Source organism: Schistocerca nitens, chromosome 10, assembly GCF_023898315.1.
Source record: "Schistocerca nitens isolate TAMUIC-IGC-003100 chromosome 10, iqSchNite1.1, whole genome shotgun sequence".
Lineage (NCBI taxonomy): Eukaryota > Metazoa > Arthropoda > Insecta > Orthoptera > Acrididae > Schistocerca > Schistocerca nitens.
The window spans coordinates 76119558-76138457 of record NC_064623.1 but is presented as its reverse complement, the minus strand read 5'-3'; the positions used below and the strand labels follow the sequence as shown (position 1 = coordinate 76138457).

The 18900-nt window shown below is 44.2% G+C and overlaps 1 protein-coding gene across 1 annotated transcript in view; it reads left to right on the top strand.

The window, feature by feature from the left end:
- Positions 1–18900, top strand: part of LOC126210535 (UDP-glucosyltransferase 2-like) — a 333713-nt gene that overhangs the window by 17737 nt on the left and 297076 nt on the right. Inside the window, exon 3 of the mRNA XM_049939786.1 lies at positions 11193–11415. Within this exon, the coding sequence (XP_049795743.1) occupies positions 11193–11415 (223 nt within the window). The remainder of the gene's footprint in view (positions 1–11192; positions 11416–18900) is intronic.

Here is an 18900-nt window from a genome sequence, read left to right as displayed (position 1 = left end):
AAGAACATTGAAGTGTAAAACGAGGAGAGAAACCCAAATGAAATTTCATAAAGTCATGGCACTACCAACACTACTATATGGAGCAAAACAGTTGGACGTTAAGATCAGACAACTTGAAACATCAGCTATGAAGTTCCTTACATCTTTAAATGTCCCAAAAGGGGAAGAAAAAATATGAAATCACAAAAGATTGAGGGTACAGCCATTAACTGAGAAAGTTGTCCAACAAAAGCAAGCCTGGAAACAGCATTATTGGGTCTGTCATCCCAGAGAATCACTGGACAAGCAATGCAAGACAGATCCTTTGGAGGAAATAGTGTGGGAACGTCAACGAAGAAATGGTTAGGCTGGAACAGGACATAAGACGTAATCGCGGCTTGACAGAAGACAGTTTCTCGACTGTTGCATGCGTTACACAGGTGTGAATCGCGTCATGGACAAGTCTTATCGCTACAGCAGCAGAGCACAGACTGACAACCTATAAGAGCACAGGTAAACACACGAACCGTGCTTGAGTCTCGTCTCGGATCTTGCGTTTGGTTGAGTACGACAGGTGTTCCTGGGACCCTTTCTCCTGACGGTGGGACACTGTTTTGCGGTTCTGGTGTTACTATATGATCGAGCTGCACTTATGTAAATCCTCTTCGAAGACTCTTTCGATTGCTGAATACTTACTAGTATCCTTTGTTCAACTAAGGCATATCTCTAGTGATGCATTCAATGTGGCTTTCTAAACAACATTTACCGGCCGTGGTGTTCTCCTGTACGGTTCTGCACAGAATATGTTGAACGCCTGCTCCCTTTCTATTTCATAGTAGATCACTACAGCACGAACGCTACCATGCGACCGAAAAAAGGCACAAGGCACCTCCGTTATCAACAAGGTCGTATTATCAAGATGTGAATATCGAAAACTGAAGCACCGAGTTTTAATATTAATTATACGAGAAGGCCAATGGAACTTACCTAATTCGAAATGTACTTTGTGTTAGATGTGCACAAAAAAATTATGTGTGTACATAACCGTTAAGAGAGGTAAAAGGAAGTAGACATACACGAGAAAAGTTTTCGTCGGTCTCTCGCACTGTTACCAACTTACCCCGCGTCCCGATCACGTGCTATGATGCAGGTGACACACGAAACTAACAACTTTACGTGAAATCGCATTCGATAGACGTTTATGTTTAAATGATGCAAATGGCTCATTTGCATTAACACACGCGTACCGGACAGCTACAATGACACAATTGCTACGTTGTTGTCGTTGATGTTGTCAGCAGTGGAAAACAAAACATCGTAGTAGCAGCAACAAATCCTTCAGGCGCAACACAAATTGTACTTAACGTTGATTGTTGGGGTTGTCGTTTTGCTTACTTTCCTAAGAGTATATGGAACTTACTTCGTGTCCATTTGTCGCCGTTAGCACAAATTTGAGGTAAGTTTTTAATTCACTATTTCTTCATTTAGAGTAGCTACGGCTTCCCCTATTACACGGAAATTATTTTTGTTTTAGGCTATACTTCAAAGAGGAGCACTAAAGGTTCGGACTGAAAGACAAAGAGCAGGACAACACTATTTTTCGGTAGAGAAAGTATTAGGAATAATATAAACATTACTTTATAAACAGCACTGGTCGAATTTCGTCCACAGGCGATACTAGTACACATAAAAGCGCCTATGTGACTGACTACGATCTGTTGCAGAACTATGGAACAGTTTTTGTGACCCACTGTCATAACCGTTCAGGACAATTGAAGTCTGTTCCATAGAATGCATCAGGGACTCCGAAAAGATCATGTGGAAATCATCTCGCTCTTTTCGTCCCTGAAATCAATGGACTTTCACATGGTGGCACCGAGGTTGACGGCAATTTTCTTGACTTTCGGTTATTCACGCACTGCCACTTACAGAACAAAACACGAGCCTAGCGACACGAGGACCAGTTTGGGATCGTCATATGTGAACGTGTTGAGAAAACATTTGTGTGTGAACACGTTTTTTGTTGTGAATTCGTCAAAGTCTCATCAATTTTTTGACTCTAACTGTATGTCTGGCTGTATCACAAATCATACGTCCAGATATATATAATCGAAACGTTTATAATTTTATGACATCACAGTTTTGCTGAGCATGAGCTGCGTGAAGGGCACTGCTACCAAAGACAGTCACATGTGCTCTACTTTGCAAACAGAGGTGAAAAAGTGTCGGAGCAGTGTAAAGCAACGAACTTATGGCCCACAATCCTGATTTAATATTAAATGGACAAATGGTATCAATATTCTGCGTTTTCCAGTTGCGTCCGTATTCATCCAACCTAGCTGCTTTATCTTTGTCTACACCACCAAAGTAAAACTTGTCACAACAAGGACAACTAAATTTGTGTACGCCACTGTGGCTCGTAATTGGGTCTTATCTTTACTATTGAAAATACACAGGGCTGTGTTGTTTCTCACGTAGTAGAATCTCCTATACTTGCAGGGTTTCAGTGTTTTGGCTACAAAAAGAAATTCAAATGGCCCTAAGGACTATGGGACTTAATATCTGCGGTCATCAGTCCCCTAGACTTAGAACTATTTAAACGTAATTAACCTAAGGACAGCACACACATCCATGCCCGAGGCAGGATTCGAACCTGCGACCGTAGCAGCAGGGCTGTTCCGGACTGAAGCGCCTAGAACCACCCGGCCACATCGGCCGGCTTTTGGCAACACTTTTCGGCACCTGTGCTATGCATGAAATTGTACACCACTTCCTGCAACTATTGGAATAGCAGAGGGTGCATGTAAGGGGAGGGGGGTTGGGAATAATTTTCCACCTTTAGTTTCTTCTGTACGATCTGACCAGTCAGGTCAGAATTTATAGCAATAAATTTCTCTATATCAAATTCTTCGTTAAACTTGGGTACAAATAAGAGACGCCAAGTGCAAAGCTGCATGTTTGTGTGTGACTATTGCAAACAAAAAGGTATTACGAGCGTGTAATATAGTTTTTCTTTAAATTTTGAAACAATGCGTTTGTTTACTGATGCCAGTGGTTAAATTTAGGAAATATGTGCTTTTATTTTGTAAATGGAAGGGTGAAGGGGCAGAAAGTAAAGAATTATTGAAAATAAAGAACTACTGATGTCAGCTGCAATTGTTGCCTATGTCGATTGTGAACAGAACTTCCTTTTTTTCTTTTTTTTTTACAGAAATTACGTAACTCATAATGAAAAGAAATACAGAGAGTTTTGGCAGTGAATTTTTGTGACGAGATGATTCAGAAGAAGCAGGAGATAATAGCATAAGAGCCTGCAACGGGTGGGATACTTTAAGCCAAAGCTTCTTGAAAGCATTGAGAAATTCGGTGAATTTTCTGCCTGTATTTTAGTTAAATATGTGGTGTACAACGTCCAGTTTTCGACTTTCGATTTATATACGTAGTATCTGTAACGTGTAAAACGATGTGGGGTCTCTCGGACTCCTACGTTTAAAACGAGACTTACGACACAAATTATTTGATATTTTTAATTTATGTCCCGAGGATCATTCAATAAGTAAAGCCCCACATTTTTTAAAGTAATTCATATACATTCGCAAACGTCCTTTTTGGTGCTTCACGTTTGATGTTTATTCTGTACGCCGGTGAAGTTTCGAACCGTTCTGTCAGATGGTAGACCCGCAGTACAGCGTCAAAATGGCGTCTACATACGACTCATATTACAAGCAGGGTGCTGTTATTGAATTCTTGTTTGCAGATAAAGAAACTGTGGTGAACATCCGTAAACGTTTGTGTGCAGTGTATGGCGATGCGATGCTGCAGTTGATAGGAGTACAGTTGTGAAATAGGTAAAGAAATTTACAGCCTCAGGAAATGCAGAAACAGAGCTCCATGATCAGCCACGCTCGGGACGTCCTGTCACAGCCACTGCTCCAGACATGTTGAATCGTGCTGATACCATGATTCGTGCCCATGGCGCATCACAACTCGATAATTGGCTCTACAGTTGTCGATCAGCTTTGCAAGTGCGTCTACGATGATAGACACTCTTGGATATTCAAAGAGGTACTCACGATGGATTCCACGAATGCTGTCAGCCGACCACAAGATACAAAGATCGGCCATTCCATCTGAATTGTTGGAGCGTTTTCAGACCGACGGAGAGGACTTTCTGTCACAGATCGTTACGGGGGACGAAAGCTGGGAGCACCACTTTGCGCCGGAGACAAAAAGGCAGACAATGGCCTGACATCATTCTCATTCACCACACAAGAAGAAATTCAAGCCCCCCCCCCCCCCCCTGCTGGAAAAGTCATGGTGAGAGTCTTCTAGGATTGTGATAGCGTCATTCTCGTGGATGTGATGCCCACAGGGTCAACCAGCAATTCAGAGGCATACGTGAAGACCCTGAATAAACTCAAGAACCATTTGCGACGTGTTCGATCGGACAAGAATGCAGCAAAAATCTTGCTCCGACACGACAACGCACGCCCACACACAGGTCTGAGAACTCGGGAACACATCGCCAAACTGGGTTGGACATCATTGCCTCATCCACCCTTCAGTCCAGACCTGACATCCTCGGACTTCCTTCTCTTTTGGGCCGCTTAATGATTCACTGTGGGGAACTCACTTTGGAGACGTAGTGAAAACATGGCTACGTCTACAGTACAAGAGCTTTAACCAGCAGGGAATACACGCTCTTCCACAATGTTGGCGTACGGCCATAGAACGTGGTGGAGACTGTGTAGAAATATAGGACATGGACAAGAAATGTTGATGTATATTGTCACCAAATTCTGACTCTGAACTATAAATATGTTCTGAGAAATAGAATGTGGGGCATTACCTATTGAACGAGCCTCGTATATATCTACATCCATACTCCGCAAGCCACCTGACGGTGTGTGGCGGAGGGTACCTTCGGTACCTCTATCGGTTCTCCCTTCTATTCCAGTCTCGTATTGTTCGTGGAAAGAAGGATTGTCGGTATGCCTCTGTGTGGGCTCTAATCTCTCTGATTTTATCCTCATGGTCTCTTCGCGAGATATACGTAGTAGGGAGCAATATACTGCTCGACACCTCGGTGAAAGTATGTTCTCGAAACTTCAACAAAAACCCTTACCGAGCTACTGAGCGTCTCTCTTGCAGAGTCTTCCACTGGAGTTTATCTATCATCTTCGTAACGCTTTCGCGGTTACGAAATGATCCTGTAACGAAGCGCGCTGCTCTCCGTTCGATCTTCTCTATCTCTTCTATCAACCCGATCTGGTACGGATCCCACACCGGTGCGCAGTATTCAAGCAGTGGGCGAACAAGTGTACTGTAACCTACTTCCTTTGTTTTCGGACTGCATTTGCTTAGGATTCTTCCAATGAATCACAGGATCTGCTTTACCGACGATTAATTTTATATGGTCATTCCATTTTAAACCACTTCTAATGCCTACTCTCAGATAATTCATGGAATTAATAGTTTCCACTTGTTGACATGCTATATTGTAGCTAAATGATAAAGGATCTTTCTTTCTATGTATTCGCAGCACATTACACTTGTCTACATTGAGATTCAGTTGTCATTCCCTGCACCATGAGTTAATTCGCTGCAGATCCTCCTGCATTTCAGTACAATTTTCCATTGTTACAACCTCTCGATATACTACAGCATCATCCGCAAAAAGCCTCAGTGAACTTCCGATGTTATCCACAAGGTCATTTATATATATTGTGAATAGCAACGGTCCTACGACACTCCCCTGCGGCACACCTGAAATCACTCTTACTTCGGAAGACTTCTCTCCATTGAAAATGACATGCTGCCTTCTGTTATCTAGGAACTCTTCAATACAATCACACAGTGGGTCTGATAGTCCATATGCTCTTACTTTTTTCATTAAACGACTGTGGGGAATTATATCAACCGCGTCACGGAAGTGAAGAAACACGGCATCTACCTCGGAACCCGTGTCTACGGCCCTCTGAATCTCATGGACGAATAGCGCGAGCTGGGTTTCACACGATCGTCTTTTTCGAAACTCATGCTGATTCCTACAGAGATATCTAGTCTCCAGAAAAGTCATTATACTCGAACATAATACGTGTTCCAAAATTCTACAACTGATCGACGTTAGAGATATAGGTCTATAGTTCTGCACATCTGTTCGACGTCCCTTCTTGAAAACGAGGATGACCTGTGCCCTATTCCAATCCTTTGGAACGCTACGCTCTTCTAGAGACCTACGGTACACCGCTACAAGAAGGGGAGGCAAGTTCCTTCGCGTACTCTGTGTAAAATCGAAGTGGTATCCCATCAGGTCCAGCGGCCTTTCCTCTTTTGAGCAATTTTATTTGTTTCTATATCCCTCTGTCGTCTATTTCGATATCTACCATTGTTTATGTTTGATGTGAAGTTCCCTTTGCTTCCGTAGCAGTTTCCTAACCCGGTTGTTGTACCACGGTGGCTCTTTTGCATCTCTTACAATCTTGATTGGCACATACTCTTCTAATGCATATTGTACGATGGTTTTGATCTTTTTCCACTGTATTTTTACAAATAGTTAAGTGTTGTTTAAATAATCCTTGTTTATTTTAGTGCACTAAATAAGCCCTGCAACGTTTTACTATTTATCACACAAAACCACATACAATTGTGTGTTTTTTTTAAATAGTGCTGCTGCGCCATGAATAAGTAGAGGCGTGGATTTGGGGAATTGTTGTAAATCTGGTACAGCTTTGACTGGAAGGCAGTAGTTACGGGACCGACTGGCACATCAGATGGCAGATGTTAGTATTTAGCAAACGATTGTGCGAGGCAGGTTTACGACACCGCTCACAGCGTATAAGGCACTGCCCGGCGGGCTCTGTATACAAATGTGAAGTAATAAGACATTACAGGGCACCGACGTGCTGTGAAAAACCTGTACGTTGCAGTTAGAACAGCACCTAGATACATGTGTGTAGGGGCCGAAGCGGGCTGAGGAAAGTTGTAATTATCACAGAGCACTCCACTTGTAACATCCAGAGAAACTACGTTGACATATGCACTACTGACCATTAAAATTGCTACACCAAGAAGTAATGCAGATGATAAACGGGTATTCATTGGACAAAATATATTATACTAGAACTGACATGTGATTACATATTCACGCAATTTGGGTGCATAGATCCTGAGAAACCAGTACCCAGAACAACCATGTCTGGCCGTAATAACGGCCTTGATACGCCTGGGCATTGAGTCAAACAGAGCTTAGATAGCGTGTACAGGTACAGCTGCCCATGCAGCTTCATCACGATACCACACTTCATCAAGAGTAGCGACTGGCGTATTGTGACGAGCGAGTTGCTCGACCACCATTGACCAAACCTTTTCAATTGGTGAGAGATCTGGAGAATGTGCTGGCCAGGGCAGCAGTCGAACATTTTCTGAATCCAGAAAGGCCTGTACACGATCTGCAACATGCGGTCCTGCATTATCCTGCTGAAATGTAGGGTTTCGCAGGGATCGAATGAAGGGTAGAGCCACGGGTTGCAACACATCTGAAATGTAACGTCCACTGTTCAAAGCGCCGTCAATGCGAACAAGAGGTGACCGAGACGTGTAACCAATGGCACCCCATACCATCACGCCGGGTGATACGCCAGTATGGCGATGACGAATACACGCTTCCAATGTGCGTTCACCGCGATGTCGCCAAACACGGATGCGACCATCATGATGTTGTAAACAGAACCTGGATTCATCCGAAAAAACGACGTTTTGCCTTTTGTTCATCCAGGTTCGTCGTTGAGTACACCATCGCAGGCGCTCCTGTCTGTGATGCAGCGTCAACGGTAACAGCAGCCATGGTCTCCGAGCTGATAGTCCACGCTGCTGCAAACGTCGTCGAACTGTTCGTGCAGATGGTTGTTGTCTTGCAAACGTCCGCATCTGGTGACTCTGGTGTCAGACGTGGTTGCACGATCCGCTACAGCCATGCGGATAAGATGCCTGTCATCTCGACTGCTAGTGATACGAGGCCGTTGGGATCCAGCACGGCGTTCCATATTACTATCCTGAACCCACCGATACCATATTCTGCTAACAGTCATTGGATCTCGACCAACGCGAGCAGCAATGTCACGATACGATAAACCGCAATCGCGATAGGTTACAATCCGACCTTTATCAAAGTCGGAAACGTGATGGTAAGCATTTCTTCTCCTTACACGGGGCATCACAACAACGTTCCACCAGGCAACGCCGGTCAACTGCTGTTTGTGTATCAGACATCGGTTGGAAACTTTCCTCATGTCAGCACGTTGTAGGTGTCGGCACCGGCGCCAACCTTGTGTGAATGCTCTGAAAAGCTAATCATTTGCATCTCATAGCATCTTTTTCCAGTCGGTTAAATGTCCCGTCTGTAGCACGTCATCTTCGTGGTGTGGCAATTTTAATGGGCAGTAGTGTAAATAAGCGCGCCCGCAAGCTCAAAAGGAGAGTTCTGTCAGAATTGTGCCCGCATCGAGAATTGGAGAGAACGACAATTCTTTAGATCGCAGGGCAGCCACAAGGACTTTTTGGTGATGGAAATCGGCCGCCAACCGCCTGATGAAACTGCCACCAACCTCCGCTGCACGGACGCGCCGTAGCTGTGTACGGGTGGGCCGCACTTTGGAGCTGCACCGGCGCTATCAACGAGAGGGCTGCTGCCCTCCGCCCTCTAGGTGGCATCGTCCGGCGGACTGCAAGCTGTCGTCCTCAGGAGCGGGTCCGAGGCGCGAACTCGTGGCCTCCCAGGTGCTGAGGTGTCTGCGGGCACACAACGAGCTGCCCTGGGCGGACCGCCGGAGCTGCAAATTCTCATTACGACGGCGCTGGGCTGCTTCCCTCCGGGTCCAAGCGTCATGCCCGAAGGAAAAGCCAGCCATGTCTTGGGCCAAAGGCACAGGTAACGCACGCGACGACGACTCAGCCGTGTCCCGAGTAAGATCGCTGCCACGGGTCCGTAACTTAACTGACGTATTACACTACTGGCCATTAAAATTGCTACAAATGAAGATGACGTGTTACAGACGCGAAATTTAACCGACAGGAAGAAGATGCTGTGATATGCAAATGATTAGATTTTCAGAGCATTCACACAAGGTTGGCGCCGTGGCGACACCTACATCTCGTGAGTTAAAGGCTAGGTCAGATTCATTACTATCAACAGCGTGTGCAAGTCGAAGTAAATGGGAGGCTACTGCTGAGTTAGCCGGCCGGAGTGGCCAAGCGGTTCTAGGCACTACAGTCTGGAACCGCGCGACCGCTACGGTCGCAGGTTCGAATCCCGCCTCGGGCATGGATGTGAGTGATGTCATTAGGTTAGTTAGGTTTAAGTAGTTCCTAGTCTAGGGGGACTGATGACCTCAGAATTTAAGTCCCATAGTGCTCAGAGCCATCTTACTGCTGCGTTATTTGGTTGCTGAAGGGGGAAAGCTGCAAGATGTTAATTAAACTTAAGAAACTTGCACCTGATAAATCACTGGTACTGCAAGTGATAAAGTATGTTGAGAGTCTTCCAGCAGCGCTGCAGTGAAATGGACCTTGTGTCCCACCACAGCTACATGACAAAGTAAGTGTGTTTCTGAAAACCACTACAGCAGACGTCCGTTCCATGGAGCACTTCGATGAGCTAAACCAAGGGGTTAATGGACGACGCCTTATAATCTCATTCTCCTTGGACACCAATTAGTTTCTAACATACAGTACTGGCCATTAAAATTGCTACACCAAGAAGTAATGCAGATGATAAACGGGTATCCATTGGACAAATATATTATACTACAACTGACATGTGATTACATTTTCACGCAATTTGGGTCCATAGATCCTGAGAAATCAGTACTCAGAACAACCATCTCTGGCCGTAACAATGGCCTTGATACGCCTGGGCATTGAGTCAAACAGAGCTTGGATGGCGTGTACAGGTACAGCTGCCCATGCAGCTTCAACACTATACCACAGTTCATTAAGAGTAGTGACTGGCGTATTGCGACGAGCCAGTTGCTCAGCCACCATTGACCAAACGTTTTTAATTGCTGAGAGATCTGGGGAATGTGCTGGCCGTGACAGCAGTCAAACATTTTCTGTATCCAGAAAGGCCTGTACAGCACCTGCAACATGCGGTCGTGCATTATCCTGCTGAAATGTAGGGTTTCGAAGTGATCGAATGAAGGGTAGAGCCACGGGTCGTAAATCTGAAACGTAACGTCCACTGTTCAAAGTGCCGTCAGTGCGAACAAGAGGTGACCGAGACGTGTAACCAGTAGCACCCCATACCATCACGCCGGGTGATACGCCAGTCTGTCGATGACGAATACACGCTTCCAATGTGCGTTCACCGCGATGTCGCCAAACACCGATGCGACCATCATGATGCTGTTAACAGAACCTGGATTCATCCGAAAAAATGACGTTTTGCCATTCGTGCACCCAGGTTCGTCGTTGAGTACACCATCGCAGGCGCTCCTGTCTGTAATGCAGCGTCAAGGGCAACCGCAGCCACGGTCTCCGAGCTGATGCTCCATGCTGCTGCAAACGTCGTCGAACTGTTCGTGCTGATGGTTGTTGTCTTGCAAACGTTCTCATCTGTTTACTCAGGGATCGAGACGTGGCTACACAATCCGTACAGCCATGCGGATAAGATGCCTGTCATCTCGACTGCTAGTGATACGAGGCCGTTGGGATCAGCACGGCGTTCCTTATTATCCTCCTGAACCCACCGATTCCATACTCTGCTAACAGTCATTGGATCTCGACCAACGCAAGCAGCAATGTGGCGATACGATAAACCGCAATCGCGATAGGCTACAATCCGACCTTTATCAAGGTCGGAACCGTGATGGTACGCTTTTGTCCTCCTTACACGAGACATCACAACAACGTTTCACGAGGCAACGCCGCTCAACTGCTGTTTGTGTAGGAGACATCGGTTGGAAACTTTCCTCATGTCAGCAAGTTGTAGGTGTCGGCACCGGCGCCAACCTTGTGTGAATGCTCTGAAAAGCTAATCATTTGCATATCACAGCATCTTCTTCCTGTCGGTTAAATTTCGCGTCTGTAGCACGTCATCTTCATGGTGTAGCAGTTTTAATGGCCAGTAGTGTATCCTGGAGACAAACACATCACTGTCGTCCTCAAAGCTGCTGAACCACCAACATCGTCAGATGATTAACCCTCTTTTATTGTAGGATCTGAAGGAGTTTCTGGACTCGGCAGAAGAAGGTGCTATCTTCATGAGCCTGGGCACCAACATCCGGAGCGACAAGCTTGGCGAAGCCAGCCGGCGGGCCTTCCTGGAGGCCTTCCAGGAGCTGCCCCAGAAGGTGCTCTGGAAATGGGAGTCAGACTCCCTGCCTAATCAGCCGTCCAACGTCAAGATCATCAAGTGGGCTCCTCAAAACGACATTTTGGGTACGTGTACTTCATTCATCTTCATACACCCCTCTCCATACTTACTCTTTCAGGACACGTCTATTAGACCATCAGCTATCTGACTCACAGAAGACAGTAAGACGTCCCATATGACCTTTTGGAGGCGATATGATAGCTCGTCAAACGCATGTGTTGCCCGGCGCGACGATTTCGACGAGCATAAACATTGTCTCTACCGCAATGAAGAGTTAACCGAGACACTTTTCATCTCGGTAACTCGACTGCTTGTTTAGTCTTTATATACTGAGACCCATATGTTGAACAGCTATTCTCTTCCCCGTTCAGAGTCGGTTAAGTCGCGACATGCTGCTCTCTCTCTCTCTCCCTCTCTATTCGTTTAGTCGGTTCCGACTCTCCGTGACCCCACGAAGCACGCCAATTCCTTCTGTCTTCCACTTTTTGCTCTAATATTGACCGTTCTCTTCGCAGTCCATAGGACTCTAAGAAGTTTCCTCCAACAACACAATTCAAAGGCGCCCATTCTTCGCCCTTCCGCCGTTCTAATGCTCCAGGTCTCACATCCATACGTCACAAATGGAAGGACCATAGTCCTTACAATACGAATCTTTGTTGCTAAAGTTATATCTCTACTCCTTAAAACCTTGCCAAGGTTTAACACTGCATTTCTACCAAGCAGCAAGTGTCTCCTGACTTCGTGGCTGCAGTCACCATTAGCAGAAATTTGGGAACCGATATAATTGAACGTAGACGCTACCTCCATTGCTTCTCCTTCTATATGCCATGAAATGATGCGTGTAGTTGCCATAATTTCCGTTTTCTTAACATTCAGCCTAATAGCAGCTTTCTCACTTACTTCTTTTAGTTTCAGCAAGAGTCTTTAACTGTTCAATTTATCCCAGCTACTTTAATCCCGGTTTCTTCTTCATCTACCATAGCATTCGTCTTAACGTACTCTGCATACCGACTGAATAAATGAGGTGATAATATACAGCCTTGACGTATCCCTTTCTGAATCTTGATGCATTTAGTTGTTCCATACATAATTCTCACCGTGGCTTCTCGGTCGCAATATGTACTCCTATTCCCATATATCTTTAGTACTTCCCATAATTTATTGTGATCACCACAGTCAAAGACTTTGCCATAATGAATAAAGCAGAGAAACACGCCTTTCTGGAATTTTCTTGCCTTTCCCAGAATCCACCGAATGTTGGCAATTTGATGTCTGATTCCTCTTCCTTTACTATTTGCGTCATACTCCGCATCCGGCAGTAACTTTCGACCGCCACCCTTGAAGTATTTTGAAATGGAACAAACTTTCCATGACTTCTAGCTGACAAGTTTGCTGTCTGCACAGTGGGGTACTTAGCCGACTTCTGGCAACACTGGTACCCAACGCATATACTGTATCTGTGTGGGAGAAGTTAAGAAAATACATATGGCAAAATGATAGAGGTACTTAGAAATGGAGGTGAAATAGATGTTTTATCTATAGTTGAAGAATACCTTGAAGCTACGTTAAGTGAAATGGGCGAAGTTATGAGAAAAGAATACATGACGATAAAAGATACTTAAGAGGGGACGTTCATGAAATTGGCCGCTCCAAAGTTTCAGTGTTGGAATCGCCACCGAAGTGCCTGAAAACTAATTAAATGTGTGACGTAGACTTCCCGCCAAGCCCACTTTTTGAAGCTACAGTTCAATACTATCTCTGTGAACAACGATTCTGTGGTTTACTTTCAAGCAATCTTGCAAGGGAGACATCTAGAATGTTTTGATGTGTACTCTTTTCTTTTATACGGTAGTGGAAATCAGTATAAAGTCTTTCACATCTGTAGGAAAACTGATATTATCGGTTAGAATAGTTGTGTATAGTGTACACGCAGACAAATTTTATCGCATTTTATGTCAGTAGTACAGTGTTTAACAAGACATCAATGATTCAGGTGGTAGAGGATGGATCCAAACGGCCGGTATGGCCGAGCGGTTCTAGGCGCTTCAGTCTGGCACCGCGCGACCCCTACGGTCGCAGGTTCGGATCCTGCCTCGGGCATGGATATATGTGATGTCCTTAGGTTAGTTAGGTTTAAGTAGTTCTAAGCCTAGGGGACTGATGACCTCAGATGTTAAGTCCCATAGTGCTCACAGCCATTTGAACCATTTTTTTGAGGATGGAACTCGGTATAAAGGCAGTCGGGTCTGAGCCATGTTAGCGTGTGCATACGTGCCTGTACTGAAGATAGGAAACGCACACCATTAGTGACAGTGCTTGGTGTGTACATAAACAACGGCTGGTACAGTGCCACATGTTCTTTCAATCTTTGCAGTTCTGATTTCGAGTTTAAACCCTTCCAAACTTTGTATATTCTTTGGTAACTTGTCCCGTTCAAACATATGGATTTCCATGTTACTGGACCTCGCAAGGTCTCGCCGAACATCTTTAGTCCTCGTTTCCTGACTTTATCCCAGAGGTAATTCGATATTTGTTGGATTGTCCAATATTGTCCAATCTGTGCAGGTGTTGAAGAAACATCAGCCTTCTTTTGCTCGTGATCCGTGACAGTCTCTTCACAATCTGGTACACGTCTCTGTTGCTCCGAAACTGCCAAATGGCCTCAGTCTGGATTTCACCCACGACCTTTGCTACTATTATCTTTGCAGGATCTCCCATATACTCTAATTTGTAGCTGATCGAGAGACATTCACTGGCGAACAGGTATTCTATTTTAACCGCAGTATGAGAGAGAGCTTCAGTTTCTAATCCCAAGAAACGTACTTTTTGCAGCGAAAGTCTTTAGTCAACTCTTCGTTTTCAAGATGCGATCGCCTATTGCTGGCTTTGCTTAGTAAGTTATCTTGAGTGACACCACAGTGGTACTTGAAATAATTTACGCTAGTAATCTGGCCTACCTCTTCTTCGAGGAATTTCTGTCCATATTGGTCCTTTATAATCAATTCGGTCTTTTCTATCGAGATCATCAGCTACTACAACTGCTACTGTCATCATGATGATTATTGCTCTTAACAGTATTATTAGTCACTACTGGTATATTTGTTGATGTAATTAACGTCAAGATAATATCTCAGATAGACATAACTGAACCACAAGTCATCATAATTATATCCAGTTTTGGTCGAGGCATCCTTACCTGTTCCAATTTCAAGTAGCATGTACCTGGTTTGTAGATCTCTTCTTAGGACGCCCAACATTCTTTCTCCATTGAGACTTAGATTTGTATATTAATTTAGGTATTCGTTCTTCTGACATCCTTTGAGTGTGTTCATATCATTTTTTTTCTTTACACCTCTGTTTTCTGAAGTATGTTTTTGATACTCAGTTCAAAATTTATTTCACAATTTTTTTATCCGATCTTTGAGTTTGGAACCAGCCAGAGATATTGGGAGTCTCACCTCTGCTGCTTCAGTAGTCCTACTTCGGCTGGCCCATACATCAGAAGCGGCACTGTCGTCACATTATAAAATTTTAGTACTCTCTCTTTTCTAACTTTTTGAGGAGAGTGTGAATTGCAGTATCTACCAAAGGAGAAAATATAAAAATGCAGTAAATGAAGCAGGCAAAAAGGAATACAAACGCCTCAAAAATGAGATCGACAGGAAGTGCAAAATGGCTAAGCAGGAATGGCTTGAGGACAAATGTAAGGACGTAGAGGCTTATCTCACTAGAGGTAAGATAGATACTGCCTACAGGAAAATTAAAGCCTACAGGAGAAAAGAGAACCACTTGTATGAATATCAAGAGCTCAGATGGAAACCCAGTTCTAACCAAAGAAGGGAAAGTAGAAAGATGGAAGGAGTATATAGAGGGTCTATACAACGGCGATGTACTTGAGGACAATATTATGGAAATGGAAGAGGATGTAGATGAAGATGAAATGGGAGATATGATACTGCGTGAAGAGTTTGACAGAGCACTGAAAGACCTGAGTCGAAACAAGGCCCCGGGAGTAGACAACATTCCATTAGAACTACTGACGGCCTTCGGAGAGCCAGTCCTGACAAAACTCTACCATCTGGTGAGCAAGATGTATGAGACAGGCGAAATACCCTCAGACTTCAAGAAGAATATAATAATTCCAATGCCAAAGAAAGCAGGTTTTGACAGACGTGAAAATTACCTAACTACCAGCTTAATAAGTCGCGGCTGCAAAATGCTAACGCGCATTCTCCATAGACGAAGGGAAAAACAGGTAGAAGCCGACCTCGGGGAAGATCAGTTTGGATTCCGTAGAAATATTGGAACATGTGAGGCAATACTGACCGTACGACGTATCTTAGAAGATAGATTAAGGAAATGCAAACCTACTGAGACAGGTATTACGATTAATCAAGGAAAACCCCCAGTTGGGAAACGGGGCCAAAATTAGTTGTTTACTGTCGAGTTGCAGTTTACAATTTCTTTATTGATTACTTCAACCATTAAAAGCCACTTGACCAGGAACAGATCCAAAAAAGCTAGCACGCATGAGAGCCTTTTCAAAACAATTTAGTTTAACGGCCAAGCCATTTTACTTAAAACCGGCTTTGATAAAACATTTGATAACAAATCAAAATTTTCCAAGTAATGAAATTAAAAACTTTACTTTACCGTTAATAGCCAAGCCATTTACTTAAAACAGTCTTTGATAAAGCATTTAATAACAAAATTAAAACTTTCCAAGTAATGAAACAAAAACACCAATTGCATACAATTTCGCTACCGAACATGTAGGGAGCCACTTCTTTTAAATTTTGCCACAACAAGATATTAAATTACAAGGGCTCGCTAACAGGGAGGCAGAACTAGCATTTTCAAAGTATGCCAAGTAGATTAAAACAATCAAAGTAAAGATACAGTCATTCACCTTTTACAATAACTAACAATTTTAAAGCCAAGTAATTTTTAAAAACCACCAATGAAAGGCAAACTTAACCCTTTTAAACAGTGGCCAAAAACAATCAGAGTAAAATACAACCATTTAACATTTTACAATAACCAACAACTTTAATACCATGTCCTGCCACCAAAATTTCCTGGGATAGAAATAATTGACCGACCGGGTGTAAGGGCGGCCACAATTGTCTCCCGAAGGACGCTCAGGCTAGAAGCGGACTAATAGACCCACAACGCCTCACATTCAGCAATCACATCGACCTCACGCGAGGCCAGGGGAGGAGGAGGAATCAAATCAGGAACCATAATCCCTGCCCAAAAATACATTTACTCGCAGACATTACTAATAAGAAGTCAAAAGATCACTGTCTGTTATTACACCGGCGACAGGGACAGGAATTCCGAAGCAGGAGGCCACAAGGCAGAAAAAATGTGATCTAAAACAATAATCCCTGCCCAAAAATACACTTCCTCTCAGGCAGTACTTATAAGAAGTCAAATGATCACTGTCTATAAATACACAGGCGACAGGGACAGGAAACCCGAACGCAGGAGGCCACAAGGCAGAAAAGACGCTGGTTGCACAAACCAAAATTCTTCAATTAACATCTACACCTTTGACCAACTTAACCTGAAGTTTATCAGAGAAACAGTAGGTGAACTCTGATGCAAAGGTTCCTCACACCCGAACGTATCCACGTCGCCAGCGTACCCAACTGCGCACAGTCATCCAGCCACGCGCTCCGTCTCTGCACCCACGGCGGCGGAATACCACTCCTCAGTTTAGGCGAGTTACTAGTCCATCATTCCCCCCTCCAGACGGAAAATTTAAATACATCCGTTGCCGCTCCTACCAAGTAGTGACTCGGAACCACAGCCGTGGCAACCGGGTGTTCACAGCAAGAGCTTACAGCCATGTCCCGTCAACTTGTCCCACACGTCTCGCACCGCCAGGATAGACCACGCGGCCGCTCGAAACAACAGCCAACTCTCCACTGCCACGCCACGCCGCGGTCTCATCCTACGACATTCTGACCGACCGACCCGTCACCGCTAGGCAACCAACCGGCCATTCCCCCAAAGATCTTATTCCCTTACACAACGCTAACAGGAAGCAACGACTCGAAGATCGATACGACCAGACACGCCACCAGAGGGGAATCTCAAAAAAATGGTTCAAATGGCTCTGAGCACTATGGGACTCAACATCTGAGGTCATAAGTCCCCTAGAACTTAGAACTACTTAAACCTAACTAACCTAAGGACAACACACACACCCATGCCCGAGGCAGGATTCGAACCTGCGACCGTAGCAGTCCCGCGGTTCCGGACTGCAGCGCCAGAACCGCTAGACCACCGCGGCCGGCGGGGAATCTCAACAGAATCGTTCGCAGGATAACTATAAATATGAAAGAATCAATTAACGATGGAATTGAAGGACTCAGAACAATCTTAACAGCGCTATATACGTTGAGAGGCGACACACGGCTCATTTCTAGCATTTGTAGACTTAGAGAAAGCTTTTGACAATGTTGACTGGAATACTCTCTTTCAAATTCTGAAGGTGGCATGGGTAAAATACAGGGAGCGAAAGGCTATTTACAATTTGTACAGCAACCAGATGGCAGTTATAAGAGTCGAGGGGCATGAAAGGGAAACACTGGTTGAGAAGGGAGTGAGACAGGGTTGTAGCCTATCCCCCATGTTATTCAATCTGTATGTTAAGCAAGCAGTAAAGAAAGCAAAGGAAAAAATTCGGAGTAGGAATTAAAATCCATGGAGAAGAAATAAAAACTTTGAGGTTCGCCTATGACATTGTAATTCTGTCAGAGACAGCAGAACGGAATGCACAGTGTCTTCAAAGAAGGATATAAGATGAACATCAACTAAAACAAAACGAGGATAATGGAATGTAGTCGAATGCTGAGGCAATTAGATTAAGAAATGAGACATATTTTGCTATTTCGGAAGAAAAATAACTGATGATGGTCGAAGTTGAGAGGATATAAAATGTAGACTGGCAACGGCAAGGAAAGCGCTTGTGAAGAAGAGAAATTTGTTAACATCGAGTATAGATTTAAGTGTCAGGAAATCGTTTCTGAAAGTATTTGTATGGAGTGTAGCCATGTATCGAAGTGAAACGTGGACGATAAATAGTTTAGACAAGAAGAGAATAGAAGCTTTTGGAATGTGGTGCTACAGAAGAATGTTGAAGATTAGATGGGAAGATCACATAACTAATGAGAAGGTATTGAATAGAATTGGAAAGAAGAGAAATTTGTGGCACAACTTGACTAGAAGAAGGGATCGGTTGGTAGGGCATATTCTAAGGCATCAAGGGATCACCAACTTAGTATTGTAGGGCAGCGTGGAGGGTAAAAATCATAGAGGGAGACCAAGAGGTGAATACACTAAACAGATTCAGAAGGATGTGGGTTGCAGTAGGCACTGGGAGATGAAGCTTGCACAGGATAGAGTAGCATGGAGAGCTGCATCAAACTGGACTGAAGGCCATAACAACAATCTTGATCACAGTGGGTGATATACACAAGCGTCGAAAATTAAAGGAACAAACGAAAATTCTGTAAGGTTGCATTTACTTTGCCACAAAA